The sequence below is a fragment of the Mesoplodon mirus genome (genome assembly GCF_964341445.2).
Source record: "Mesoplodon mirus genome assembly, chromosome: 7".
Taxonomy (NCBI): domain Eukaryota; kingdom Metazoa; phylum Chordata; class Mammalia; order Artiodactyla; family Ziphiidae; genus Mesoplodon; species Mesoplodon mirus.
Genome location: NC_138983.1, coordinates 6,461,238 through 6,488,334, shown reverse-complemented (window position 1 = coordinate 6,488,334; position 27,097 = coordinate 6,461,238). Strand labels below are relative to the sequence as shown.

The 27,097-nt window shown below is 51.9% G+C and overlaps 2 protein-coding genes across 10 annotated transcripts in view; both read left to right on the top strand.

Moving 5' to 3' along the window:
- Nucleotides 1–489: 489 nt before the first annotated feature.
- On the top strand, nt 490–9,557 carry PELI3 (pellino E3 ubiquitin protein ligase family member 3). 5 transcript variants are annotated; one of them, XM_082629016.1, is made up of 8 exons: nt 491–625; nt 1,768–1,920; nt 2,462–2,533; nt 4,838–4,967; nt 5,563–5,664; nt 6,462–6,656; nt 6,974–7,162; nt 8,551–9,557. In XM_082629016.1, the coding sequence occupies exons 2-8, from the start codon at nt 1,769–1,771 to the stop codon at nt 9,118–9,120; spliced, it is 1,410 nt and encodes a 469-aa protein (XP_082485142.1). In that variant the 5' UTR covers nt 491–625; nt 1,768; the 3' UTR covers nt 9,121–9,557. The 5 variants fall into 5 exon arrangements, with proteins under 5 accessions (XP_082485144.1, XP_082485145.1, XP_082485142.1 ...); XM_082629015.1 differs by having other exon boundaries at nt 6,462–6,698; XM_082629018.1 differs by lacking the exon at nt 1,768–1,920 and having other exon boundaries at nt 490–625; nt 6,462–6,698.
- Nucleotides 3,481–27,097, top strand: part of DPP3 (dipeptidyl peptidase 3) — a 44,594-nt gene continuing 20,977 nt past the window's right edge. Inside the window, exons 1-6 of one of the 5 annotated variants that reach the window (XM_082629014.1) lie at nt 3,481–3,489; nt 14,696–14,970; nt 23,314–23,403; nt 24,014–24,151; nt 24,734–24,808; nt 25,430–25,523. In XM_082629014.1, the coding sequence (XP_082485140.1) occupies nt 14,701–14,970; nt 23,314–23,403; nt 24,014–24,151; nt 24,734–24,808; nt 25,430–25,523 (667 nt within the window). In that variant the 5' untranslated portion in view covers nt 3,481–3,489; nt 14,696–14,700. Of the gene's footprint in view, nt 3,490–13,460; nt 13,511–14,692; nt 14,971–23,313; nt 23,404–24,013; nt 24,152–24,733; nt 24,809–25,429; nt 25,524–27,097 lie in introns of those variants that run through there. The other 4 variants (XM_082629010.1, XM_082629011.1, XM_082629012.1 and 1 more) reach the window with 4 other exon arrangements.

Sequence of the window (27,097 nt, the reverse complement as noted above, 5' to 3'; positions counted from 1 at the left end):
TCTCTCTCCTTCCCGCCACTGCCTCTCTCCTCTAATTCCACGGCTTCCCCATCTGGGAGGCGAGTTCTCGGGCAGGAGGTGGAGAGTCCCTGGCCTAAGGTGGGGAAAGAGGCCTCCACCCCAGTGGGAAGGTCCTAGACCGCGGTGGGGGAGGGGGCGCCAGGGTGTCAAGGAGAACCCGGGAGTCCCCAGAAATGAGGGCGGGGTCAGGGGAGCCCGAACTGGGGGAGGGATCTCATAGACTACCTGAGAGTCCCAGAGCTGGCGAAGTTGGGCGGGGGCGTTCCTAAAATAGAGTGGTGGGCGGGGCTTCCAAGGGCCAGAAGGCGGGGCCCTATAAGGGGCGTGGTCTCCTGAGAAAGGGCGGGGCTCCGCCGACTGGGGAAGAGCTTCGCCGCAAGGGCGGAGTCTTGAGTTGGGCGGGGCTTCCACGGGGCGGGGCATAAGGACAGGGGGCGGAGCGTGGCTGTTGGCGCCCGTACCCCTCCCCCGGCTCCGGGTGTCTCCGTGACGAGGCAGCGCGGAGCCGCCGCGGACCGGGCCCATCCCGCCGCAGCAGCCCCAGGGCCGAGCAGGAGCGAGGCGCGGAGGGAGAGGCGCCGAGCGGGGGCCGGAGCGCGGCCAGGTGAGGCTGCCGGGGCGGAGGGGGCGGGGGCTTCGCCAGGCGGGCCCCAGCGGACGCTGGGGGCGTGTTTGAGTGTCTGGATGGCAGGGGTACTTGGTCTGAGGGCGGGCGCCTGTGGCTCTTTGCGCGATCGCGCCTGCTGTGGGGGGTCGAGGGTGGACTCTGCGCCCGTCCGGGCACTGCCCGCGGGGCTCAGGTTGTGCTGGACTGTGTGTGTGAGCGCGCGTGTTTGTGTGGAGGGGCCGCCGGGTGTGTATCTGCGTATGCGCTGGGCTGTCATTGTGCCTGCCCCGGGCGCGGGGCGCCGGCCTGCCCCGGCGCAGTCCCTCCTGCGCTGGGATATTTTCCAAACAGGCTTCCTGCGGGGACCGGCTCTGCTGCAGCCCGAGCGGGAGGGGGGAGCGCCGCCCCCACAGGCCTCCAGAGACCCGGGCGGCCCGGGGACTGCAGACTGACACCTGAGGGAGGGAGGGGGGTGCACCGGGGAGGGGTCCAGAGGCCTGCCCGCAGGGCGAGGACAAGATGGGGAGACTGGGGCAGATGGATGGGGAGGTAGAGGTGGCCAGACAGGCGGAGATAGGGAGTAGCGTGGGTAGAGAGATGGCGAAAAGGACAGCGGCGGGGACAGAGAGTCACTGAGAAAACAGACAGACAGACAGAGGCCTAGACCGGCAAAGGGGCAGAAAGATTAAGATGGACAGGTAGATTCCAAAAACCTGACAGAAGTGTTACTCAGGGGTCCCGGGGCTGAGAGCCAAACCCAGGAACGGAGTGAAGGATGAGCAGTAAGGGCCCCCAACTCCTGGGGTGACTTTCTTCCAAGCACGTCCCAGACTGAGGTCCTGGCCAAAAAGAGGCTTCTGGCCACCCCGAGTTGGTCCATCCCTCTGCCCCTGCCAAATATTCTGACCCTCTGTGTAGCCCCACCCTCTTGGTTCCATCCCATCCATCTACCTTCCCTGGTATCCCAGCAACCCTGTCAGTTTAGGGGAGGCAGAAGTGAAGTGGTTGCCATAGCAACAGAGTGGGTGAAAGGTCACTCTGTTGTTAGCCTAGGTGGCCTGCAGCAGGCTGGAGCTGGCATTGAGGGGGCTGGGATGGGAGGCTGCAAAGCTCTTTTTCTCCTCTCCCACTCTGCCCAGAATGGTGTTGGAAGGAAACCCTGAAGTGGGCTCCCCCCGAACCTCAGACCTCCAGCACCCGGAGAACCAGGGCTCTTGTGTCCTCTCTTCTCCCAGTGAAGATGCACAGCCAGGGGAGGAGCCCATCAAGTATGGTGAACTCATCGTTCTGGGGTGAGCCTCCCTGGTCCAGGTGGGGCGGGGCACCAGGCACCCCACAGAACAGCCAGACCAAGGGCCCCAGCTCTCCCCACTTAGGGCCTCCTGCTGTTTGTCCCTCCTCACCTTCCCAGCTGAGAGACAAAGTTGACCAAGCCCACCTCAATTCATAATTGTTATTTTATCTTCCCATTTTTCATAAATTACTGAGACAACTCTAACTGCCCACCCACATTTCTGAGCAGAAGAAAGTAACACCAGCTGCCTTTCATAAAGCACCTAGTGTGTGTAGTCTGAGGTGAAGAACTCTGGTTCTCCAGCAAAACTGCTTGGTTCAAATCCTGCCTCTGCAAGTTGCTTAACTTCCCTGTGCCTCTGTTTTCCCATTTCCCAATAGGGATGCTAATAATAATACCTCAGAGGGTTGTCGGAAGGAATGAATGAGGTGATTTCTGTAAAGCACGTAGGACAGTGCCTGGCACGCACCAAGTGTTCTGGGAGGCAGGCCTGTGCCGAGCCCTTTCATGGACATTATTTCATTTCAATCTTCACAAAGATGCTGTGAGGAAGGAGGTGAGGAAACCGAGGCTCAGAGAGGGGAAGTGACTGGCCCAAGGGCACACAGCTGGTAAGTGGCAGGGCTGGGATTTGGACCCAGGGCTTTTTACTCTAGGTCTAGTGAACTTTTGCTAAGCTACAGCTGACCCTCATGCTACAGATGAGGAAACTGAGGCCAGGAGAGAGGAAGAGACATGAGTTGGTGGCTGAGTAGAGCTCATCCCTTCCTGGTCTTCACCTGACCAGGATCTCTGCACCACCCACCTAGCTCTTGCCCCAGGCACAGATTCCTCTCCTTCCTCCCCCACCCCCCATCTGTACCTCCTTTTGGCCTCTCTCTCTACCCCGAAGAAAGTATATGATAAGCTATGTTATCATTGTGATGATTATTTAGAAATAATAATGGCTACTGTTTGTTGACATGTACATGCCATGTACTTTTTTTTCAGTAATAATAATAATAATAGCTAACACTTACCACGGGCTTGCTTGTTTGTTTTTTTTTTTTTTTCCGTACGCGGGCCTCTCACTGTTGTGGCCTCTCCCGTTGCGGAGCACAGGCTCCGGATGCGCAGGCTCAGCGGCCATGGCTCACGGGCCCAGCCGCTCCACGGCATATGGGATCCTCCCAGACCGGGGCACGAACCCGTATCCCCTGCATCGGCAGGCGGACTCTCAACCACTTGGGCTTGCTATATATATGCCAAACTCTGTGCCAAGCATTTTTAAATGCTTTATCTCCTTTAGTTCTCACAATGAACCTGTGAGGTAGGTCCTCATAAATTAGCCCCATTTTACAGAGGTCATATGATAAGCGGAAAAGCCAGGATTTAAGCCAGGCCAGTCTGAGCCCCCAGCCTGTGTCCTGAACTGTCCCACGCCCCATATGTGGGAAGAGCTTACAAGGGCAAAAGTGATGCCCCTCTCAGGGGTGCTTGCATTAGAAAAGCAGCTGCTTCAGAATTCCCTGGTGGTCCAGTGGTTAGGACTCCACACGTTCCAAAAAAAAAAAAGCAGCTGCTCGATGTCCCAAAGGAAGAGCTGGCATTGCAGCTGAGGGTGAGGCCACTGATGAGGGAGAGCTCAGACCTAAGGGGACAGGCCCTCTTGACTGCCATTTGTTCTCTGCAGGGCAGTGAAGCCCCACACTGGCTGGACATCAGAGCCACCTGGCGAGCACATTGGAAAATGCCCATTGACAGGCCCATCCCAAACCTACAGAATCAGAATCTCCATGTGTGAGGCCGGGGAAGATTCTGATTCAAGTGGTCCTCAGCTGTATTTGCCAGCTATTCGTCCTTTTCACTTCCCGCCGCCAAACCTTCCATGGCTCCCCACTGCTTATGGAATAAAGTCCAGAATCCTCAGCCTGGTGTTCAGGACCCTCCCACTAAGTTCATTTTCCCCTGCTGCACTTTAGCACCCAAATCACCACTCTCTGATCTCACCAAACCCTTCCAGCCTCAGGGCCTTTGCTCAGGGTGAGCCCTCCTACAGAAAGTCTTCTGCAGAAGAGGCTGGAGTCAGACTGACCCGAGTTCACATCTAGACTTTTCCCACTGACTAGCCTGGGACCTCAGGCAAGTCATTTTATCTCCCTGAGCCTCAATTTTCCTCATTCGTAAAATGAGAAGAAAGATACTTGCCTGGCAGGACGTTGTACACGTTCTATTAGGTAATTAATAATGTGAAGCACCAAGAACACGGGAGGCTCCGGTACATGGCAGCGATCAAGGTTATGACTCACTCCATCTTTGCCCTCCACAATCATTCCCTCCGGACAAGAGCTGGAAAGGAAGGTAGAAATTTAATGTGTGTGGCGATATGGAGGTAGTGGCATTGTGGGTCTGTTTTTTTCTTTCATTCTGGTTTCAGGTAGTACTTGTGATATAATTAATGACAGTTTGCTAAAGGTGAATCCTTTCTAGTTCTTCAAGGCCCAGTATGGGTGTCCCCTCTCTTAGAAACCTGATCCTGGGGCCAGAATTCCCTTCTCCTGTCTCTGGGCCTGGGGCATACTTGGCTTCTGCCTGGATCATGGCAGGTGGCACCCAGGTTCCTTGAAAACCTTAGGGCACAGAACTGTGGTGTGTCACTATACCATGCCAGCACCTGGCACCTGGCCAGCCATGGTTCAGGAGTCCAGAAAACACTGGTTAATTGGATGCAAGGCCTTATGAGGATATTCTGACCCCCACCCCACTCCCCAAAGGCACCAATTTGATATAGTAGGGTCTTCTAGTTGTGGGTGGTTCTAGGGCTTGTTTATTAAGGTAGGATCTGCCCAGAAGCTGGCAGTTCCTCCTAGTCTCTCAGGGGCTCACTTTCTCTCTCTCTCCCTGCAACCCTTTCTTCTTAACCCTCACATCCACAGCTACAATGGGTGTCTGGCAAGTGGGGACAAGGGCCGCCGCCGAAGCCGCCTGGCACTGAGCCGCCGGCCACACGCCAACGGAGTGAAGCCGGACGTCATGCACCACATCTCCACACCGCTTGTGTCCAAGGCAAGCAGCTTGTTCAGCAGTCCTGGTTGCTGGTCTTCCCAGTCCTACCTGCCCACAGCCCCGCTGGAGCAGGGGAGCCCACTGTGTCTTCACTCACTGCCCCAGAGACATGGTGCTGGTGGGAGATCCCTTGCCATGTGTTACAGTCTGCAAAGTGTTTCCTTGACCACCAGACCCCATCCATTGGATGGAAGTGGTCAGCATCATTTTTAGAGGCGTCCAAGGCTCAGAGAGGGGATGTGACAGTCACACAGCAATGACGAAGGAAAGGCCTTTGGCTGCAGAGGGTTTGGGTTAGAATTCGGGCTCTTCTGTTTCCAGCTGTTAGACCTTAGGCCAGTTTCTCCTCCTCTTGGAGCTGCAGTTCCCTCAACTGTAAAACGGGAATGATAACCATGCCTCCTTCGGGTGGCTTTAGGGATCGAATAAGGTAACCTGTGTAAAGTGCCAGCTGCACAATACACCCTCTGCAAAGGGTGGAACCGCCCCTTCCCTAGGAGTGGCCACTGGACCTTGGGCTCCAGCTTCTGGCTTAGAGGCTCACCCTTCTCCTGGCCACATGCCCAGGAAAATGACTTCCCCTTTCTGTCACCAGGCACTGAGCAACCGTGGCCAGCACAGCATCTCGTACACACTGTCCCGGAGCCACTCGGTCATAGTCGAGTACACACATGACAGTGACACAGACATGTTCCAGGTATGCTCGGGCGCCTCCACAAGCCTTGGCCACTGGACCACCAGGCCTAGACGCTCAGCTCTGCAGGTGTTCCAGGGGGTGGCTCATGGCCACGGGGCAGGTACTTTGAGTCCTCAGTGCAGTGGACCACTCTTCAGATGAGGAAGCGGGACACCCCAGTGAGGGTTGTTGACTTCCCAGTCACACAGGAAGTCAGTGGCTGGATCAAGATTCAGACCCAAGCCTGGACTCCCACCTGCGGGAGGCATACAGTTTAGGAGTTCAGAGTGTGTTGTGAGAGTTGCACTGCCTGGCTTCTGTTCCCAGCTCTGTCAGTTAGTAGCTGGATGACTTTGGGCAAGAGTCGCTTAACCTCTCTGGGCCTTGGTTTCCTCATCTGTAAAGTGGGGCCCATTATAGTCCCACCCCAGGGCATCGTTGGGAAGATTAACTGAGATATTGCATGCAAAATGCCTAACATGATATATAGTAAATATTTACCCCAAATTCACTATTTTCTACTAACATTTGAACATTCCCAGACTATGGGTGTCAGTTACCCTTTCACTGTTCTATCCGCAAATCAGCTAGTTTTTAATTGAGTGGGGTGCTTCCAGGAACTGGGGGAGAGACAGAGAAGGAGAAACACAGACACCAGTGATTGGATGTGGAGACCCCCAGGGAGCTGGGATGGTGCTGTCCCCTCCTTGTTTGGTGACCCTGCACACAGAGCAGCTGCTGGGGACCCTGGGATGGGAAGCCCGCAGGATTGACCTGTGCACACAGCATTCCTGTGCCTGCCCTCCCCTCCCTCACAGATTGGCCGCTCCACGGAGAACATGATCGACTTTGTGGTAACAGACACGTCCCCTGGAGGAGGGGCTGCCGAGGGCCCCTCTGCCCAGAGCACCATCTCCCGCTATGCCTGCCGCATCCTCTGTGACCGCCGGCCGCCCTATACCGCCCGCATCTATGCCGCTGGCTTCGATGCCTCCAGCAACATCTTCCTGGGAGTGAGTGAGCCCCCCGGGCAGGGACCAGCACTACATCTGAGAGTGAGCCGAGGGGTAGGCTGGGGAGGGGCAGCATCCTGGGGTGATGGACCAGCCTGCAGTGACCATAACCATGACCTATGCAGGGATTAGCAAGCCCACTTAACAAATGAGCACAGCGAGGCTCAGAGAGGTCAGGTGACGCCCAAGGTCATGCAGCGCCAATTCTAGTCCTCTCCGGGCCACCTCTGAGCTCGAGGGTAGAGGGGCAGCACTCCTGGCTCGCAGCCTGCTGGGGGCCACTCGGGGATGTGATCTGATCCCACGTGTGGTCCCAGGAGCGGGCAGCCAAATGGCGGACCCCTGACGGCCTGATGGACGGCTTAACCACCAACGGGGTCCTGGTGATGCACCCAGCAGGCGGCTTCTCTGAGGACTCGGCCCCGGGTGTCTGGCGGGAGATCTCGGTCTGTGGGAATGTATATACTCTGAGGGACAGCCGCTCGGCACAGCAGCGGGGGAAGCTGGTAGGTGGCCTGTCCACCCTCCTCCCCATCCCCTCATCCTTCCTGGGTCCTCTCAATCTCCCCTTCCCCCTTCCCAAGCCAGGACAGATGATCTCCAGTCCTGCTGCACAAGGGATCCCCAACAGCGTCCATCTGGGGGCATGTGCCACTTGCACCACAGAGGGGAACAGACCAGCATCTCCAAGTGGAGCCCACATACTGCCGGAGGTCCCTGGGGTGATGTGAAGTGGCACCCACACATGCACACCGTGCAGTACCAAGTGGTTTTGAGGATGCCGGCAGCTGAGAAATTCACACCCTCCTATGAGGGTGACACTCGGCCTGTGTGTGAGCAGTTTGTAGCCTGAAGTGTTGGCAGTTTGTAACGTGTCTGTCACGTTCACACGGGTTTAGCTTTATTCTCTCCCAGCAGGAAAGGGCCTTGGAGTAGTTCTGACACAGGTGACAGTGAACGCTCCATGTGGTACAGACCAGAGAACTAATGTCCTAGAGAGACATAGGGGCTTGCCCAATGTCATGCGGCGAAGATCCTCAAATGGGCCACGCAGAGCTTTTCCTAGGTATGAGCACCTCGGGCAAGGAGATGCCAAACCTCGAGGAAAAGCATGGCTTATCTTTCCAGAGCATCAATTCTATTGGGAGATCTGGGGAAACATTCTTTTTTAAAATTATGCTTTTGAACGTTTCACTAGGACACACTTATTGAGCACCTACTATGTTCTGGGCACTGTTCCAAGTGTTTACGTTGATTCATGAGAACCACTTGCTATACAGGGAAGTAAAATCCATCTTGAGGATAAGGAAATTAAGACACAGAGAGGATAAGTTACTTGACCAGGGACACAGAGTTAGTCAATGCTGAGGCCAGCATTCACACCCAGACGATCTAGTGCTAGAGTCCTTGCTTTTAACCTCAGCCCTTAGGATGCCTGCTTTGGGCTAAGTTCCAGTGTTTTGGACAGAGGAGTTTCTGGCCTCTGCCATTAGGGGAGAGCCTGGGAAAATGTTTTAGAAAACTCCCATTTTGGTCCAGGCCTTCTGATTTGACAGATGAGGCGACCAAGGCCCACGTTCCACTGAGTGTAAGGAACGGTGCCTGCCTGGGTGTTTTTTGTTGTTGCTGTTTTTTCGGACAGTGCCTGCCTGGGGCCACTTGCCTCCCCTCCCACGCGGCTTCTCAGTCTTTTCTGCTCCTCTGCCCCCACCCTCCCCCCTCCTCTGCCCCAGTCCAACACCCTCCTCTGCCCCAGCCAGCCCCACGGGTCCAGAGTGCTCTCTCTAGGGAGGTTCAGTGGGATGGATGGGTGGCTTGACTGGGGTCACGGCGGCCCAGTGGCAGGGGGTTCAGGAGCCTCTTGGGCAATAAGGCTCTTCTGCTGCCCTGGCAGGTGGAAAACGAGTCCAACGTGCTACAGGACGGCTCCCTCATTGACCTGTGTGGAGCTACGCTGCTGTGGCGCACGCCGGCGGGGCTGCTGCGGGCGCCCACGCTGAAGCAGCTGGAAGCCCAGAGGCAGGAGGCGAATGCAGCGCGGCCCCAGTGTCCCGTGGGCCTCAGCACCCTCGCCTTCCCCAGCCCAGCCCGTGGCCGCACGGCACCCGACAAGCAGCAGCCCTGGGTCTACGTCCGCTGTGGCCACGTCCACGGCTACCACGGCTGGGGCTGCCGGCGCGAGCGGGGCCCCCAGGAGCGCGAGTGTCCTCTCTGCCGCCTCGTGGGGCCCTACGTGCCCCTGTGGCTCGGCCAGGAGGCCGGCCTCTGCCTGGACCCCGGGCCGCCCAGCCACGCCTTCGCACCCTGTGGCCACGTCTGCTCTGAGAAGACTGCCCGCTACTGGGCTCAGACGCCACTGCCCCATGGCACCCACGCTTTCCACGCTGCTTGTCCCTTTTGCGGGGCCTGGCTCACTGGCGAGCATGGCTGTGTCCGCCTCATTTTCCAGGGGCCGCTGGACTAGGCTCCCTGGGGGCCCCCTGCTGCCGCGCCCGCCTGCCCACCCAGGTCCCCCACCTCCTGCAGCCCAGAGGGAGCTCTGCATGTGGGACTCTACCTGCTGGCACATCGCCACACCAGATGGACACGTTGGATGGGTGGTGCCCTTCCCCTCTTAACTCTGGCTCCAAAGGGGGGTCTCTTGGTCAGAATGATGGGGCCCTCAGCACCAGCTGTGTCCCGGGCTGATGGAGGGAGGCTCACCCCTACGCCCTGGCCCTTCCTGGGGCATCCCACATCATGCCGCCTACACTGTGCCCCTGGGGGAATGAAGGGTCCATGGGCCCCTGACCCCCAGCTTAGGCTGGCTGTGCCCTGAGCCTGCCAACCCAGTTCCAGATAATCACCCTGCTGCTGCCCTGGGCTCCTCTATAAACCTTGCTGCTCAGCTGCCCTCACAAACCCCTCGTGTCCTGCATGCGTGCAACGCCTCCAGCCCCTAAGGGAGTGCCGGGTAGGCGGCAGGCTGGGACCGACATCTGTGGATACCCACTGTGGGCTGGACTCCTTGCTAAGTGGGATCTGGGGACACAGAGACAGTCAGACCTGGTTCCCTGCCTGGTAGAGTTCACAGTCTAGTGGATGACAGACCAATTACTGAAGGACAGCATGGCTTCCTGTGTGCTGGGATCAGAGAATCACCAGGAGCTGTGAAGCTGGTCTCACCGGAGGGTAGAAAAGTGAGGAGTGAGAGAGGCTTCACTGAGGAGGCGCCTAAGGGCTCCGCCTCATCGGACTGCTGGGAATCCCCACAGGAAGTCGGGGCGGGGGGTGGGGGGGGGCGGTACTTAAGGCAGAAGGGAGGCCGAGCACAGGCTCAGGTGTAAGTATGCAGGCAACTGAGTGAGAGGTTCTGAGTGGCTGGAGCGTGGGCTTCAGGGGAACGAGATGCTGGCACCATGCTGACAGGGAAGATGCTGGGAGAAAGTTCCGATCCTCACTTCTGGACAGTCAGGAGTTGAGCAGGGGCGGGCTGGGGAGAGAGCTCGTGGTTCCAGAGTGTTGGCTGTGACACAAGGGCTACCATCACCGAATGCCCACTGTGCACCCCGCACTGTGCTAATGGTAATAATAACTGTGTTCATTGAGCACTCACCAGGCACCAGGCTCTGCTGCTCAGAGGTTTTGTTATTTAATCCTCCCAGTAACCCAGGGAAGGAGGTGTGACCATTTCTGTTTACAGGGAGATTAAAACACACGCTCCAAGTCACACAGCTGGAAAGTGGCCAAGTCAGATTCGAATCCACAGCTGACTGCCTAGCCTCAGAGCCTGCCCTCTCCTCCATCACACTGGGCTGCTTTCCTTGGACAGGGATGGGAGGGGTCTGGAGGGCAACCCAGGTAAGGGGAACAGCATGGGCAAAGGTGTGGCAGAGAAAATGCTTGATGACCAATGAGGTGGGTGTGGAGGAGGCAGAAAAGAGGAATGAGGGGTGGGAATGTTGGGCTGGGGTCTGGTGGGCCTTGGTTGCCATAGAGGCCAAGTCTGAACTGGATCCCTATTCATCTTGGCTAAGTGTCGCCTCTTCCTGAGAGCCAAGGCAAGCTCGGGGTGCTGATGGGATTGCCCCAGAGCTTTCCTGGGGCAAACAAGTTGGAAAGAGAGGTAGATGAGGTTCTGGAAATATAAAAATCTGAAGAAGAGGCTCTGAGTACCGGCCTGACGTGGGCATCATCCCCAGTGGAAGACGGCCTTAGGGAGTACAGATTCCAAGGGGAGGGACCTGCCCTAATCCACATGGCGGGCTGGAGCCACAGAGACCAAACCTGGGACTGTTGAGAGGAGAGAGGGCACTTGCTGGTAGTGAGAGGAGGAGGTGATCAGACTCTTGCTTCTAGAGCATCACACTGTCACAGAAGGGGAGCCCAGATGGGGATGCTGGGGTGGACTTGGGAGCATTGCAACTCTCTCTCACACACACACACACACACACACACACACACGCACGCACACGTAAGAATCCAACTCTTTCCAGTTCTCTCTTCTCACTCTTTTGAGAACCAAATGGGGGAACACTCCCATGCCATTTCTATCAGGGAACCTCAGACTGTCTAGGAGAAGAGGCAAGCAAAAGGCACAGGTGTGGGCTTCCCTGGTGGCGCAGTGGTTAAGAATCTGCCTGCCAATGCAGGGGACATGGGTTTGAGCCCCGGTCTGGGAAGATCCCACATGCCGCAGAGCGGCTGGGCCTGTGAGCCATGGCCTCTGAGCCTGCGCATCCGGAACCTGTGCTCCGCAACGGGAGAGGCCACAGCAGTGAGAGGCCCACATACCACAAAAAAAAAAAAAAAAAAAAAAAGGCACAGGTGCCACACGAGGGAGAACTCAGAGGTGTTGGTGGAGGGGGTCAGACAGCCCTGGTCTTGGTTCAGCTCTACCCCTTTCCAACTCTTGGACCCTCAGTCTCCTTAGCTGTTAAATGGAATAACAGTCCCTATGTTGCCAGCTGGTTGTGAATGTATGGAGGACACCTATAACATAGGATGTACTTAATATTACTTCCTCACTTACTCCTTCTTCATTCCCATAGGCAAGAGCCAAGGCTGGGGATGGTCATGACTCCAGGGAGTGGACTGCTGCATGTGATATTGTGTGTGTGTGTGTGTGTGTGTGTGTTGGGACAGGTGGAGGGGACACTGTGGTGGAAGGCTAGACCCCAGTTCAGGAACACCTGAGGACTTCCTGGGTGGCCTTAGGGAAGTCAATGAATCCATCAGCCTCCATTTCCCCATATGTGCAACAGGTAAAATGATATCCTATCTCAGGGTTTTTGCAAGAATTAAATGGGATCCTCCACGTCAAGCTGCTAGCACGGACCTTCAGGAAGTGCTCATATTAGCTGTGAAAATAAAAATGCAGCTTGGTTGGGGGTTTCCCAGGAGTACTGGGATGTTACCTTGGCCTGAGCTGCCCACTGGTGTCCATGGAAGGCACTTCCTTCTCTATCTGTGTACATTTCAACCTCTCCCAAGTCAAGGAAGACTTTACACGCATGTGAAAGACAATGAAAATCAAGGCACAGGGAAGAAGAGTGATTTTCTAAGGACACAGACCAATTTATTGAGTTCCTCACCATCAGAGTCAACAGTTCGCACCACTGTGCCAAGCAGGGCCTTGGGCACTTTTTGTGAATGAGAAACTGGTGCCAGTGGTGGGCAGCTGCTGCTCTGGGCCTAGACACAGGTGTGCCCAAGGCTGGCAAGGAGGATATCCCTTCTCCTCCACCCCTCTCTGCCCAACACTAGGGGGCAGCACTACCCTGTCAACACTTCACTCAAGCCTACAACATCCCTCCGAGTAAAGACGATTTTTAGCCTGGTTCTCTCTGGCTGAGGAAGCCAAGACTCAGAGAGGTAAAGTGTCCCACTCAAGGACACACAGCCAGTAGGCAGGGGAGGCCTCACTGGACCGTAGATGGCCTGGCTCTGCCCCACCTCTGACTTGGGACCCTCACCGTGTTCCCCACTTCGCCCAGGCTGGGCGCTTGGCCCTTCCACATGCCATTCCCCGCCCAGGCCATCCTCCTGTGAGTCTCTCAGACATCCAAGGCTCGGCTCTGCCCTGGACAGCTTTTTGGGGTCGCAAGCGGCTTTCTCAACCGTCAGGCACCCGGCGAGCACCGGGGAACTGCCAGGACCCTCGTCCCTTTGTGCTGAGGAAACTGAGTCTCGAAGATACTCAGCTGCAGCCCCCATCAGGCCCACGGTGAGTCGGTAGCGGTGCAGGGAAGCAATTGGGGGCGTTTCTCCGCGCCCCCCACACGGTAGGACCATGTCAGCCCTGGCAGGAGCCCGCTCACCTGTAGCCTCGATTCCCTGCATGAAGGGTTTTGCAGTCTCGGAAGAGTCTCCGTCCCCTGGCCCTTGACTCCACCGAGGAAGGACCACATCACTCCCACGGTGCAGGTTTCCCCATACAAAACTGAGGTCGGGGGACCGGGAAAAACCCCAAAGGAGAGCGGAGGTCAGGACTGTGTGGGGGGAATCCCTGGTGCTCTGTCCGTGACAGCCACGCCGCCCCGCCTGGACTCGGGGTCCCTTGTCAGCCACGTCTGCCGGGACTAGGACGCCACCGGCCAGGCCACTGAGGTTCCTGACCCCCGCGCGGGCGCCACCTGCCGACAAAAGGCCAAGGCCACAGGGGCCGTTCTGCGTACGACGCCGTGGTGCCTGGGGCGGGGAGCCGGTATGCCGGCGAAGCTCGCCTCGGCTCGCCTATTGGCTGGAGGCGATGCCCGTCCCGGCCCCGAGGCCCGGCAATTGGCTGGTGGGGGCGGAGTTCGCGGAGCCCCAATGAATGGGGGGAGCCGGAAGCAGGAAGTGAGTTTGCGATCGGAGCAGCTGCTGCAGGTGAGGTGAGGCGCGGCGCCCGGGTTTCGGGGTCACAATGTGTCATCCTCGGGGGACAGGGCGAGTCTGGGCCGAGCGCAAGATCATCCTCTTTCTGCCCCCCATCCGGTACCCCTGCCAAATTCATCGCGGCCCCGAGGCCAAGGAACGCTCCAGGCAGCAAAGGGTTAACACTCCTTTCAGAACCCAGGGGATTGTGCTATTGGGGAGCAGCATCGGGAGGGGCGGGGGAGGTTGGAAACCCGTTCCTAGTAAGAGAGGGCTTTGTGGAGTACACTCTGGGTTGGGAGACACCCGGATCCCAACCGGGCAGTGAGACCTTCGGTAAGTTGCTTGGCCTCAATCTCCCTAACTGTAAAATGAGTTTTCTCCCAATTCTGAATTTCTGTAGCTAGGGTAGCTCCCCTGGCCCAGTACAGGGAGAGGACAGGAGGACGAAGGACCGAAGAAAAGGCAGAGAGATGAGGGTGGGACAGATCCTGGGATCAGTGAGAGAGGAAGAGTTCAGAGAAAATCATTTACTGCCGTAGGTACATTCCATTCGATTGGGGTGACCTTGTGACCTCGTGACCTCATCGAATTTGCATACCCACCTGGTGAGGCTGGGGTTACTATCAATCTCATCTTACAGAGGCCATAATGGAGGGGCAGAAGAGTAAAACAATTGACTTGATAATTAGGAGTCTGGGGCTGAGCCAGGATTGGAACCTGGGTCTTCCAACTGGGACTTTGTCCTTATGAGCACAGTGGTGGGCAGAATTGAAGAACCTGCAGGATGATTCTGAAGGAGGAGGCTAGGAGGTCAGAGAAGGAGGAGGGGAGGAGTGAGGCCTGGGGCTGGGAGTCCAGAGATGCAGATTCTGCTTCTGACCTCTCCCTTGTGTTATTAGGCAAACCTCTAGCCTCTCTGGACCTGTTTCCCCAACAGTAATACTAGGTAGTTGGATTCAATCTTTAAGTTTGAGAGGCCACGGGCCAAACATTGCCTACCAGAATATTTTGTAATCTCCTTGGGTGAGTCACCTAACCATCTCTGAGCCTCAGCTAGCATATCTGGTGCATGGGTACAGTGGTATTCCCTTCCTCATGGACTTTGGAGAGGATTAAATCAGACTGTGAGAGTGCAGAGTCAGGTGTGCAGTTGGCGTGCAATAAATGATGGCTGTGATCATGGTGATGGTTCTCAGCAGGGCCCATGGCGGACACCCAGTACATCCTCCCCAATGACATCGGCGTATCTAGCCTGGACTGCCGCGAGGCCTTCCGCCTGCTGTTACCCACAGAGCGCCTCTATGCCCACCACCTGTCACGGGCTGCCTGGTATGGAGGCCTGGCCGTGCTGCTGCAGACCTCCCCTGAGGCCCCCTACATCTATGCCTTGCTCAGCCGCCTCTTCCGTGCGCAGGACCCCGACCAGCTGCGCCAGCATGCCCTGGCTGAGGGCCTTACCGAGGAGGAATATCAGGTCAGTTCTCTCAGGCCAACGTGCATTTCCTGAGTGGCTTCTGGGTGTGAGGGGCCAGGAAGCAGGGGTACAAAGGACTTTCTGTCTCTTTGCATTAGACGAAAGGTTTCAAACACAGGGACATCCCCTCCTGGAGCTTCAGTCTTCTCGTCTGCAAGATATGCGTGAGGGTAGTCTGTACCTCTTAGGGTTGTAGCAACCTGACGCCAAGATAAGTGGTGGCTGCTGTGATTATAACAAGGGCTGTGGAGTAAAGGAAACAGCTGTGGAGATTCAGAGGCGGTAGAGGAATGAGTCCAGTGTAGGAATCAGGAGGTCTGCGTTCTGGACCATATCTTCCTCTACCGTGTTGTGTGTCCCTGGGCAGAACGTTCTGCCTGTCCCCTTGTTTTTGTCTGTCTGTGGGTCTGTTGGCCAAGGAATACATTAATGCATTCTTAATGCATTACAGAAATGCAGAAAGACAGAAAACAAAACAAAAAGATCATTTGTTCTCAGTGTCCTCCCCAGAGGTAACCACTGAAGATGGTGGGATATATAACCTTTTCAGTCCTCTGTATTGCATACCTGTACACGTACATATGCACATGTATTAGTTCCTTATTTTCTCTTTTACATATGAGATCACATTCTACATATTCTTATGAGTTCTGCTTTTTTCACTGAACGCCATGTCTTGGAGAACTTACATTGGGTACATATAAATCCACCTCATTCTTTTTTATTGGCTGTGAAGTATTCCACAGCAATGTACGCTATAATCAATTTAATCTTTATTGATGGACATTTAGGTTTTTCTCTACTCTTCTTACAAACAATACCATGATGAGCATACTTATGCACATGTGTGAGTAGGATCTATTTTGTAGAAGTAGAATTGCTGGGTCAAAGGCTCTGTACATTGGCAGTTGATTGGTGCTGTTAAATCATCATCTGAAAAAGCTTCACCAAGAATGTATGAGGACACGGTCTGTCTTTCTATATGTAAAATAAAGGGATTGGATTGCTTATCTCTGCGCTGAGGCCCAGGCTGTTTCTTCTACGTTTTTTGGACTTTGAGTAATTGCATCCCATCTCTAGGCCTTGATTTACTCATTAAAAGAGCTAATAGCTGGGGAAGTGCTTATTAACGGAAAAGTGCTACCCAAGTATTCATTATTTTCAGTGGGATTCTTTTGTTTGTAAGTAACAGAAACCCACCTCAAATTGGCTTAAATGAAGAAAAAAAAAAAACACCTTGACTCCCAGTCTGGTCTGGCATGTAAGGAACTTAGATGTTGCCCATCTCTTCTAACAACAAATAAAAAGCTGAAGAAATTGAAAAATCAACAACTCTTCTTAGATCCTTAAGAGAAGTGAGGTCACAGGGCAAACTGCTGCCCCCAAAATTGGAGAGACAGACAGGCAGGTACAGAGAATCAACTTACCAGAGCAAAATTCATGATCAGAAACCTCCACAGAACCAGTGCTGGGGTAGGAAAACCTGAACTGTAACTGATGAATTGCTGGAGGCTCAATGTGGACAATTCTAAGAGTTAAAAACTCCAAGGGGACCCAGTCATAAGGGGGGGCCCACAGTTTGGGGGATTTTACCTCCAGGAGCTTGACCTGGTTCTCATAATGAATTGCAGAGAAAAAGTCCCTCATGCTCCTCACAGGAGGAGAGGAAAAGGAACCATTTTTGAAATATGCTAGAACATTCTGTTCTTCCTAACATGGTCTGCCCTCAGGAAAAACTGTTTAACCAGAACCAAACCTGCGAGGGTTTTATCAGAGCCTAACTGATCTGGAAGAAGGGAAATACCCAACTCCATAGCTCTGACCATCTGTCCTACCTAAGAGGAGTGGTGGGAACATGGGACTGAGAAGCACATGTGAAGTTCATAGTCCAGCAGCAAAGGCTCACTAAAGGACTGAGACTTAATCATGGGATTCTAGAATGCTTCCCCTGCCCCCACACCTTACCATCACCTTAATAAAGGCCTGTTTATGACAGTTCCTTTTACCTAGCACATCATGTCTGGCTATCAAGAAAAAAAATCCAAAACATTCTTAAAGGCAAAAAACACAGCTTGAAGAGACAGAGCAAGTATCAGAACCAGACTCAGATATGGCAGGATGTTGGACTTATCAGACCAGGAATTAAAACAACTATGACTAATATTCTAAGGGTGCTAATGGATAAAGTAAACAGCATGAAAGAACAGATGGGCAGTTTGGGATTAACATATATACACTACTATATATAAAATAGGTAAACAACAAGGACCTATTGTATAGCACAGGAAACTATACTCAGTATCTTGTAATAACCTATAATAGAAAAGAATCTGAACAAGAATACGTATATAGATATATACATATATATATCTGAATCACTTTGCTGTATACTTGAAACTAACACAATATTGTAAATTAACTATACTTCAATTAAAAAAAAAGAACAGATGGGCAATGTAGGCAGAGAGATAGAAATTCCAACAAAGATCCAAAAAGTGCTAGAAATCAAAAAAACACTAATAGAAGTGAGGGACACATTTGATGGGCTTATTAGTAGACTTGACATAGAGGAAAGAATCTCTGAGCTTGAGGGTATCTCAATAAAAACCTCCAAAACTGAAAAGCAAAGAGAAAAAAGACTGAAGAAAGCAGAATAAGATATCTAAGAACTGGGACAACCATAAGCAGTGTAACATATATATAGTGGTAAAACCAGAAGAAGAAAGAAACAGAAGAGATATCTGAAATAATAATGACTGAGAATTTCCCCAAATTGATGTCAGATACCAAACCACAGATCCAGGAAGTTCAGAGAACACCAAGTAGGATAGTAAGTGCAAAACAGAAAAGAAAAACAAACAAAACCTACATGTAGGCATATCATGTTTAAACTACAGAAAATCAAAGAGAAAGAAAAAGTCCTGAAAGAACCCAGAAGGAAAAATTATCTACAGAGGAACAAAGATAAGAATTACATCTGACCTTTCAGAAATCACGCATGCAAGAAGAGTGGACTGAAATATTTAGTGTTGAGATAAAAAACCACCAACCTAGAATTCTGTACCCTGTAAAATTATCCTTCAAAAGTGAAGTGGAGGGCTCCCCTGGTGGCACAGTGGTTGAGAGTCCGCCTGCCGATGCAGAGGACACGGGTTCGTGCCCCAGTCCGGGAAGATCCCACATGCCACGGAGCGGCTAGGCCCGTGAGCCATGGCCGCTGAGCCTGCGCGTCCAGAGCCTGTGCTCCTCAACGGGAGAGGCCGCAGCAGTGAGAGGCCCATGTACTGCAAAAACAAAACAAACAAACAAACAAAAAGTGAAGTGGAAATAAAGACTTTCTCAGACAAACAAAAATTGAGGGAATGTGTTGCCAATAGACCTGCTTTGCAGGAAATGTTAAAAGAAGTTCTTTAGAGAGAAGGAAAATGATATAGGTCAGGAACTCAGGTGTACAGTAAAAAAAGGAAAAGCATTGGAGAAGGAATAAATGAAGGTAAAATAAAAACTTTTATTTTTCTTATTCTTAATTGATCTCAGAGATAACAGTTTGTCCAAAATAATAGCAGCAACATATCCAACTATGTGTGCTTATGTGTACATGTATGTATATGCTTATGTATGCTTATGTAGAAGTGAAATGAATGACAGAAGTGATATGAGGGAGGGGAGGCAAGAATTAGGATTATTTTGTTATTATAAGGTACTCAAACTGCCCATGAAGTGGACTTGAATTAGTTGTAAATGTATATTACAAACTCAACCACTGAAAAAACTAGAAAAAGAAGTACAACTGATATGCTAAGAAAGGAGAGAAAATGGAATCATATAAAACGCTCAGTTAAAACCACAGAAGGCAGAAAAAGAATGGAAGACAGGTGCCAGCATGGTCAGGTTCTGGTGAAAGCCCTCTTCTGGGCTGCAGACTTCTGACTTCTCACTGTGTTTTCACATGATGTATAATTTGGGCTGGCTCTCTGGGATCTCTTTTGTAGGGGCACTAATCTCAATGAGGAGGGCTATGCCCTCATGATCTAATCTCCTCCCAAAGGCCCCGTCTCCTAATACCATGGCCTTGGAGGTTAGGTTTCAACATACTGATTTTGGAGGGACACAAACATGCAGATCATAGCAATCGATAAACCTCTAACCAGGCTGACTAAGAAAAAAAAGTGAGAGGTCGCAAACTGCTAATATCAGAAATGAAAGAAGGGACGTCACCACAGATCCATGGGCATTCAAATGATAATCAAGGAATACTATGAAAAATTTTATGCCCACAAATTTGATAACCTATATGAAATGGACCAATTCCTTGAAAGACATAATCTGCCAAAACTCACACAAGAAGAAATAGATAATCTACATAGGCCTATATCTATTAAAGAAATAGAAACAATAATTAATAAACAACCTTCTAAAACAGAAAACATCAAGCCAAAATACGTTCACTACTAAACATTTAAGTTAGTAGTACTAACTTAATTGGTACTAAACATACCAATTCTCTACAATCTCTTTCAGAAGAGAAAAGCAGAGAGAATAATTTCTAACTCATTCTGTGAGGCCAGTATTACCCTAAAACCAAAATCAGACAAAAATTACAATGAAAGAAAAGAAAACTACAGACCAATATGTCTCATGAGCATAGATGCAAAAATCCTCAATAAAATGTTAGTAAATTGAATCCAACAACATATACAAAGAATTATGTACCACGACCAAGTAGGATTTATCCTGCCAATCTAGTTCAACATTCAGAAATCAATAAATGTAAATCACCACATCAACAGGCTAGAGAAGAAAAACCACACGATCATATCAATAGATGCAGAAGAAGCATTTGGCAAAATCCAACACCCATTCATGATAAAAACTGTCAGAAAACCAGAAATCTTACAGCTAACATCATATTTAGTGGTGAAAAACTTTCCCACTAACATCAGGAATAAGGCAAGGATGTCCCTTCTCACCACTACTTTTCAACATTGTACTGGAAGTCCTAGCTAATGCAATAAGACAAGAAAAAGAAATAACAGGTATACAGATTGTGAAGGAAGACATAATACTGTCTTTGTTCACAGATGACATGATTGTCTATGTAGAAAATCTGAAAGAATCAACCAAAAACTCTTAGAAGTCATAAGTGATTATAGCAAGTTTACATGATGCAAAGTTAATACACAAAAGCCAATTGCTTTCCTATATTCCAGCAATGAACAAGTATAATTTGAAATTTAAAACAATTCCATTTACAATAGCACTCAAAAAAGTTGAAATACTTAGTTGTAAATCCAACAAAGTGTGTGCAAGACTTATATGAGGAAAACTATAAAACTCTGATGAAAAATATCAAAGAAGAACTAAATAAATGGAGAGAAATTCCATGTTTGTGCATAGAAAGGTTCAATATTGTCAAGATGTCACTCCTTCCCAACTTGATCTATAAATTCAATGCAATCCCAGTCAAAATCCCAGCAAATTGTTTTGTGGATACCGGCAAACTGATTCTGAAGTTAATATGGCGAGGCAAAAGACTCAGAATAGCCAACACAATAATGAAGCAGAAGAACAAAGTTGGAGGACTGATAGTACTCTAGTTCAAGACTTACTATAAAGCTACAGTAATCAAGACAGTGTTCTGGGGCTTCCCTGGTGGCGCAGTGGTTAAGAATCCGCCTGCCGATGCAGGGGACACAGGTTCAAGCCCTGGTCCCGGAAGATCCCACATGCCGCAGAACAGCTAAGCCCATGCGCCACAACTTCTGAGCCTGTGCTCTAGAGCCTGTGGGCCACAACTACTGAGCCCGCATGCCACAACTACTGAAGCCCATGTGCCTAGAGCCCGTGCTTCGCAACAAGAGAAGCCCCTGAAGTGAGAAGCCCACGCACCGCAATGAAGAGTAGCCCCCGCTCGCCGCAACTAGAGAAAGCCCACGTGCAGCAACAAAGACCCAATGCAGCCAAAGATTTAAATTAATTAATTAATTAATTTTTAAAAAGACAGTGTTCTGTTGGCAAAATAATAGACTAATAGATCAGTGCAATAGAATAGAGAGCCCAGAAATAGACCCCCATAAATATAGTCAACAAATCTTTGACAAAGAGCAAAGGCAATACAATGAAACAAAAATAGTCTTTTCAATAGATGGTGCTAGAACAACTGGACATCCATATGTTAAAGAAAAAAAAAAATGAAGAATCTAGACACAGACCTTACATCCTTCACAAAAATTAACTCAAAATGAATCACAGCCTTAAATTTAAATACAAAACTATAAAACTCCCAGAAGATAACATAGGAGAAAATCTAGATGACCTTGGGTATGCAGGTGACTTTTTAGATACAGCACCAAGTATGATCCATGAAAGAAATAATTGATAAGCTGAACTTATTAAAATTAAAGTTTTTGCTCTGTGTAAGACGCTGTCAAGAGAATGAAAAGGTAAGTCACAGACTGGGAGAAAATATTTGCAAATATATGTCTAATAAAGGACTGTTATCCAAGGTGTACAAAGAACTCTTAAAACTCAACAGTAAGAAAACGAACAACCCGCTTTAAAAATGGACCAAAGACCTTAACAGCTATGTCACCAAAGAAGATATGCAGATGGAAAATAATCAAATGGAAAAATGCTCCACAGTGTATGTCATTAGGGAATTGCAAACTTAAAAAACAAGATGCCATTATATACTTATTAGATCGGCCAAAATCTAAAACACTGACAACACCAAATATTGGCAAGGATGTGCAACAATAGGAACTTTTGTTCATTGCTGGTGGGAATGCAAAATGGTACAACCACTTCAGAAGAGAGTTTGGCACTTCCTTATAAAATTAATCGTACTCTTGCCATACGATTCAGCAGTCATGCTCCTTGGCATTTACCAAGGTGAAAACTTGAGGTGAAACTTACGTCCACAAAAAAACCTGCACACGATTTTTATAGCGGCTGTATTCATAACTGCCAAAACTTGGAAGTAACTGAGATGTTCTTCAGTAGCTGAATCAATAAACAAACTGTGGTACATCAGACAATGGAACATTATCCAGTGCTAAAAAGAAATGAGCTATCAAGCCATGAAAAGACATGGAGAAAGTTAAATGCCTATTACTGGGTGAAAGAAGCCAATCTGAAAAGGGTACATACTGTATGATTCCAACTATATGATATTTTGGAAAAGGCAAAACTATGGAGATAGTAAAAAGATGAGTAGTTGCCAGGCGTTGGGAGGGAGGACGGGCACAGAGGATTTTTAGGACACTGAAACTACTCTGTATAATACAGAGTAATGTATCATACATAATGGTAGATATATGTCATTATACATCTGTCCAAACCCATAGAATGTACAACACCAAGAGTGAACCCTAATGTAAACTGTGACCTTTGGGTGATGAGGTGTCAATGTAGGTTCATCAGTTGTAAGAAATACACCAGTCTAGTGCAGGCTATTAAAATAGGGGAGGCTGTGCCTGTGTGGGGATAGGGGACTTTGGAGTAATCTCTGTACCTGCTGCTCAGTTTTGCTGGGAACCTAAACCTACTCTATAGAATAAAGTCTATTTAAAAAAAGAGAGAATTACTGGCTCACATAATTGAAAAGTCCAGGGCTAGGGAGGCTTCAGGCACGACTAGATTCAGGGACTCGGTGATACCATGGTGATGCAGTCTTCATCTCTCAGCTTTGCTTTCTTCCGTCACCCCAGTAGGGGAGCTCCAGGGGCTTCAGGCTTGATGATTCTTGGTATAAAACAGAGACTCATTGCCACTGGGAAATTTCCTGGTTGGGCTCTTATTGGCCAGCTTGGGCCTGTGCCCACCCCTGGAGTTGGAGAAGGGAGATTTCACCCTATCCCAAAAGGAAGATGTGAGGCCTTATTGCCAGAGGAAGGGAGACTAGATTTGGGGCCAGCAAAAGCCATAAAGTAGTTGACCAAGGCCCCTCCAGCCCTAACGTTTGATGCTTCCGGTGCTGGCTGCCTGCCAGGTGAGGGCTGTGGACAGGTTTCCTGCAGAAGGAGGTGGTGTTTGCACTGGGCCTCAGGGGTCACATAAGAGGGCCGCAGGTGGCTGAGAGGGTGTGATGTAAAGGGAACAAGGTGCATGAGGGCTTGGATGTATTTGGTAGCTGTTGAGAAGACCAGTTTGGCTGGACGATGGGTGTGTGGAGACTGGGCTGTGAAAGCATGTTGTGGCCAGACTGGGGCCTCCCAGGATGTGGGTCCTGCCCCGCCAGTCTCCCAGCCTTACCCATACTGCTTCATCTGGGGTATTAATATCCCAGGAGGGAACCTCCGTGGGGTAGGGAGGCTGTGCTTCCTCTGACCCCCTTTCCCCCAGGCGTTCCTGGTCTACACTGCAGGTGTCTACTCCAACATGGGCAACTACAAGTCCTTTGGTGACACCAAGTTTGTTCCGAACCTGCCCAAGGTGAGCTGAAGAGGGCTGGGGAAGGTGGGCAGTTTGGGGCCGGTGGGATGGGGGGGCGGGGCATGCAGCAGATGGAGCCCCAGTGGGAGTCGGGCCCTGAGAGGAGCTTTGACCTTGTCACTACCACACTGCACGGCCTTGGGTGCTGCCGCCACCTCCCGACCCTGCTGACCCGAGGAATGAATGAGCGGAGGCTGTGAAAGGGCTCTGTGCGCTGTTAGGTGCTGCAGAGATGGAGCCTGCTGGTCACCACTGAGGACAGCGGAGGAGCCTGGGCATGAGGAGTCCCTCTCTGGGACCACGGGGCTCGGGCCCATCTGGGGCAGAGGCAGCTCTTACACCAGGGCGCTCAGCCCCTACTGAGTGCACGAATTGCCTGGCGAGCTTGTTGAAATGCAGCTTCTGACCCAGCAGGCCTGAGCAGGTGGGGCGTGAGGGTCTGCATTTCTCGGGCAATGTCAGTGCTGCCAGTCTGTCAACTGCACCCTGAGCCAGAAGGTCTTAGACTGTGGGAGAAGAGCTTGCGGGTCGATGGGGGCGGGGAGGGGGGGTGCTCCAGGAGACAGGTTCGGGTGGTGTGGCCAGGCCACGGGCCTCCCTTCCCCTGCAGGAGAAGCTGGAACGTGTGATCCTGGGTAGTAAGGCCGCGGAGCAGCACCCAGAGGAAGTCGGGGGCCTCTGGCAGACCTGCGGGGAGCTCATGTTCTCTCTGGAATCGAGGCTTCGACACCTCGGGCTGGGGAAGGAGGTGAGGCCCCCCCCAGCCACGCTGGGGAGTGGAGGGCATCCTTGGGGGCCACCTGGTATGGAGGGAGGGGCACCCGATGGGGAGGCAGCGGTCTGTCCGTCACGCCTGAGGCCAAGCTGCCCTCCACCGCAGGCCTCAGCGTCATCATTTGTAAGCAGGTTGGATGGAACGCTTTCTGAATGCCCTCCCAGTTCTGACATCCTGGGATCCCATGTGCAGGAGGAAGGAAGGAGAGAAGCTGAGAGCTGGAGGGAGCTGAGGAGGGGGCATGGGAAAGGAGGGGGCCAAAGCTTCGCATCCCTGGAGGCTGCTTGGGAGCTGCGTGGGGTGAGGGACGCAGCAAACCTTAGGGGCGGGCCCGCGAGAGGCTGGCATAGAGCTGCAGGAAGGCTGGACTTGGGCCTCTGTTTGTTGTTTATGTTGTAATTTTTTCCCCCTGGAAAGAGTTGGAGAGGGACAGTGGAGGCTGCTGAGAGGAAGTGGAGGAAGCCAGAGGCTGGAGAGGGTGGCTGGGAAGGAATTCACCAGCTTCCCCAACCCAACTCAGCAACTCCTATTTCCCATATGCCCCTTCCCCGACAGGGAATCACCACCTATTTCTCTGGGAACTGTACCATGGAAGATGCCAAACTAGCCCAAGACTTTCTGGACTCACAGGTTTGGGGGTTGGGGAACTTGGGGTGGTGGTTTGTTGGGGTCCCCTTGGCACTGGCGCCCACTCCTGGGTCTCAGCTTGGGCCCAGAGGCATGGGCATCTTGGGTCCTTGAGGTGGAGAAGCCTTGGGAATCCTCGTCTAAGGGTCAGCCTGGCTTGAATGAAGATGTCCCCCTGTGTGCCCTGATGGAGCCACCCCTGCCCCACCCTGGGCTGAAGGGCCTTGTGACAGCCTCAGGGCAGGAGGACAGAGAACATCAGAGCTGCTTGGATTGGGCTCTGGCATCCATGTGTCACTTTCACCTCCCAGCTCAGCCACACAGCGACATTTCCTTATCTGTGGAATGGGACCTGCCTCCTGTACCCCAGGTTAGCTGAGGTCACGAAGTGTCTTGCACAGCGCTTAGTAAAAGTTAGCGCTCAGCGTACTGAGCAGAGCAGGAGTCTGCCCTGGCCTGACCCTGCTCTCTCCCCTCGCAGACAACTCAGGCAGGTCCACTGGAGGCTCTGGACTGCTTTACCTGTGTATCTTCTCTCCCTGGTGTGACCCACTTTACCTCCCCCCACCCCACAGCCCACTCTGGACTTACTCTCCCCCAAACCCCTGCCCTGATCTCTTCCAGAACCTCAGTGCCTACAACACACGGCTCTTCAAGGAGGTCGGCCAGGATGGGAAGCCCTGCTACGAGGTGCGGTTGGCTTCTGTGCTGAGCACAGGTGAGCTCACGCCCCTTCTCCTCCTTCCTGTGTTCCTGGACGAGCGTGGAGGGGACCAGAACCCAGGACAGGGGTTAGCCGACTACGGTAGCTGCAGGCAGTAACCACAGTTGTAATCGTTATGGCGGATGTTGATCGAAGGCTTGCTAGGTGCAAGCCCTAGTGCTCAGCAAGTGGTGTTCCTGTGAGGTGAGCACCCCCAGCCCCGGTGCTGGTGGTGATGTAAAGCTAAACGGAGGCACGAGGGCAGGGGAAGGGCCTTTGTTCCACTTGGCGAACATCACAGCTGCAAGCCTCTGACAGGGGCCACGTGTTGGCCATGGTCCCCGTCCTCCAGACAGTGGCGCAGAAGATAACAATCCATGTAAACAGTGGAAGTAGAGGCTGGACCATATGTCCCATGACAGCCTCGAGGAGAAATCCAAACTGCACATCAGTGAAGGCTTAATGGAAAATGTGACCATGTGTGTCTTGGAGGTTGGGGAGAATACAGAAAGGTGGGGGTGATGAACTTACTAAAATCCACTTTCTAAATATCTCCCAAAGTACCTTCAAGGCAAAGCCCAGATGTACTTCTAAGGGCTCCATCATTTGGAATTTCTTGGTTATAAGTGATGAAATCTATTTCAAATTTGCCTACAGCAAAGGGGACTTCGTAGGCTTGAGTAATTAAGAAGCCCAGAATACAGTAGCTTCAGGCACAGCTGGATCCAGCTGCTCAGACAGTATTCTCAGAAATTTCTCTCTCTGTCTCTTGGCTCAGCTCTCTTTGACTTCACCCACAGCCGGCTGCTCCCATCTACATGTCCAGTGGTAGATGTTAGCTGTTGGCTGGGACCTCAGCTGGGGCTGTCAACCAAAACACAGAGCCTGATAGCCACCAGCTGGGCCATTCCAGCAAAGAGAGCCCTTTTCTCCCCGAAGTAGTGTCTTAACGTCTGGGAGTGGCTCAAGTTTCTCTGTTTCGGGTTCCCTGTTTACCTGTGAACCAGTCCTTGTGGTTAAGGGACCCTGGTCCCAAGCCTACCTCACAGCCAGGTGTTCTCACAGCCAGGTGGACCCACCACCTGGACTCGGGCTGGTTGTGAGGGGGTGGTTCTCAAAAGAAAACTGGAGTCTGTTACCAGGTGAGGGGGATACAGGTGCAGCATTAAGAGAAGCATCCAGGCCCCTGTGAGGACCTTTGTAACCCCACCCTCCCTTCCCCACCCACCTCCCACCTCCCAGCCCCAGCCTCCCACTTAGACTCGGCTGCAGCCACGCTCAGCAGCTTCCAGTTCCCTGAAAACCCCATGTTCTCACCTACCCCCTCCAGGCCTTTGCACAGTCTGTTCCCCATTCCCGCTTGGAATGTCCTCCCTCCCCTCTAGGTGTTCCACTGATGAACCCTAATCGTCCTGTAGGCCAGGCTTGGACCTCACCTTCCCAGGACCTCTCCCTGTCTTCCCACAGCCTCTTTTTTTTTTTGGCTGTGTTGGGTCTTCATTTCTGTGCGAGGGCTTTCTCTAGTTGCGGCAAGCGGGGGCCACTCCTCATCACAGCCTCTCCTGTGGTGGAGCACAGGCTCCAGACGT

What these genes read in the sequence shown, in the direction of transcription:
- PELI3 (XM_082629015.1), top strand. Translation starts at nt 1,769, where the DNA reads ATGGTGTTGGAAGGAAACCCTGAAGTGGGCTCCCCCCGAACCTCAGAC. An exon ending in GGTGAACTCATCGTTCTGGG is followed by an intron (nt 1,921 to 2,461) that starts GTGAGCCTCCCT and finishes ATCTTCACAAAG; the next exon opens with ATGCTGTGAGGAAGGAGGTG. An exon ending in GGCCCAAGGGCACACAGCTG is followed by an intron (nt 2,534 to 4,837) that starts GTAAGTGGCAGG and finishes TCACATCCACAG; the next exon opens with CTACAATGGGTGTCTGGCAA.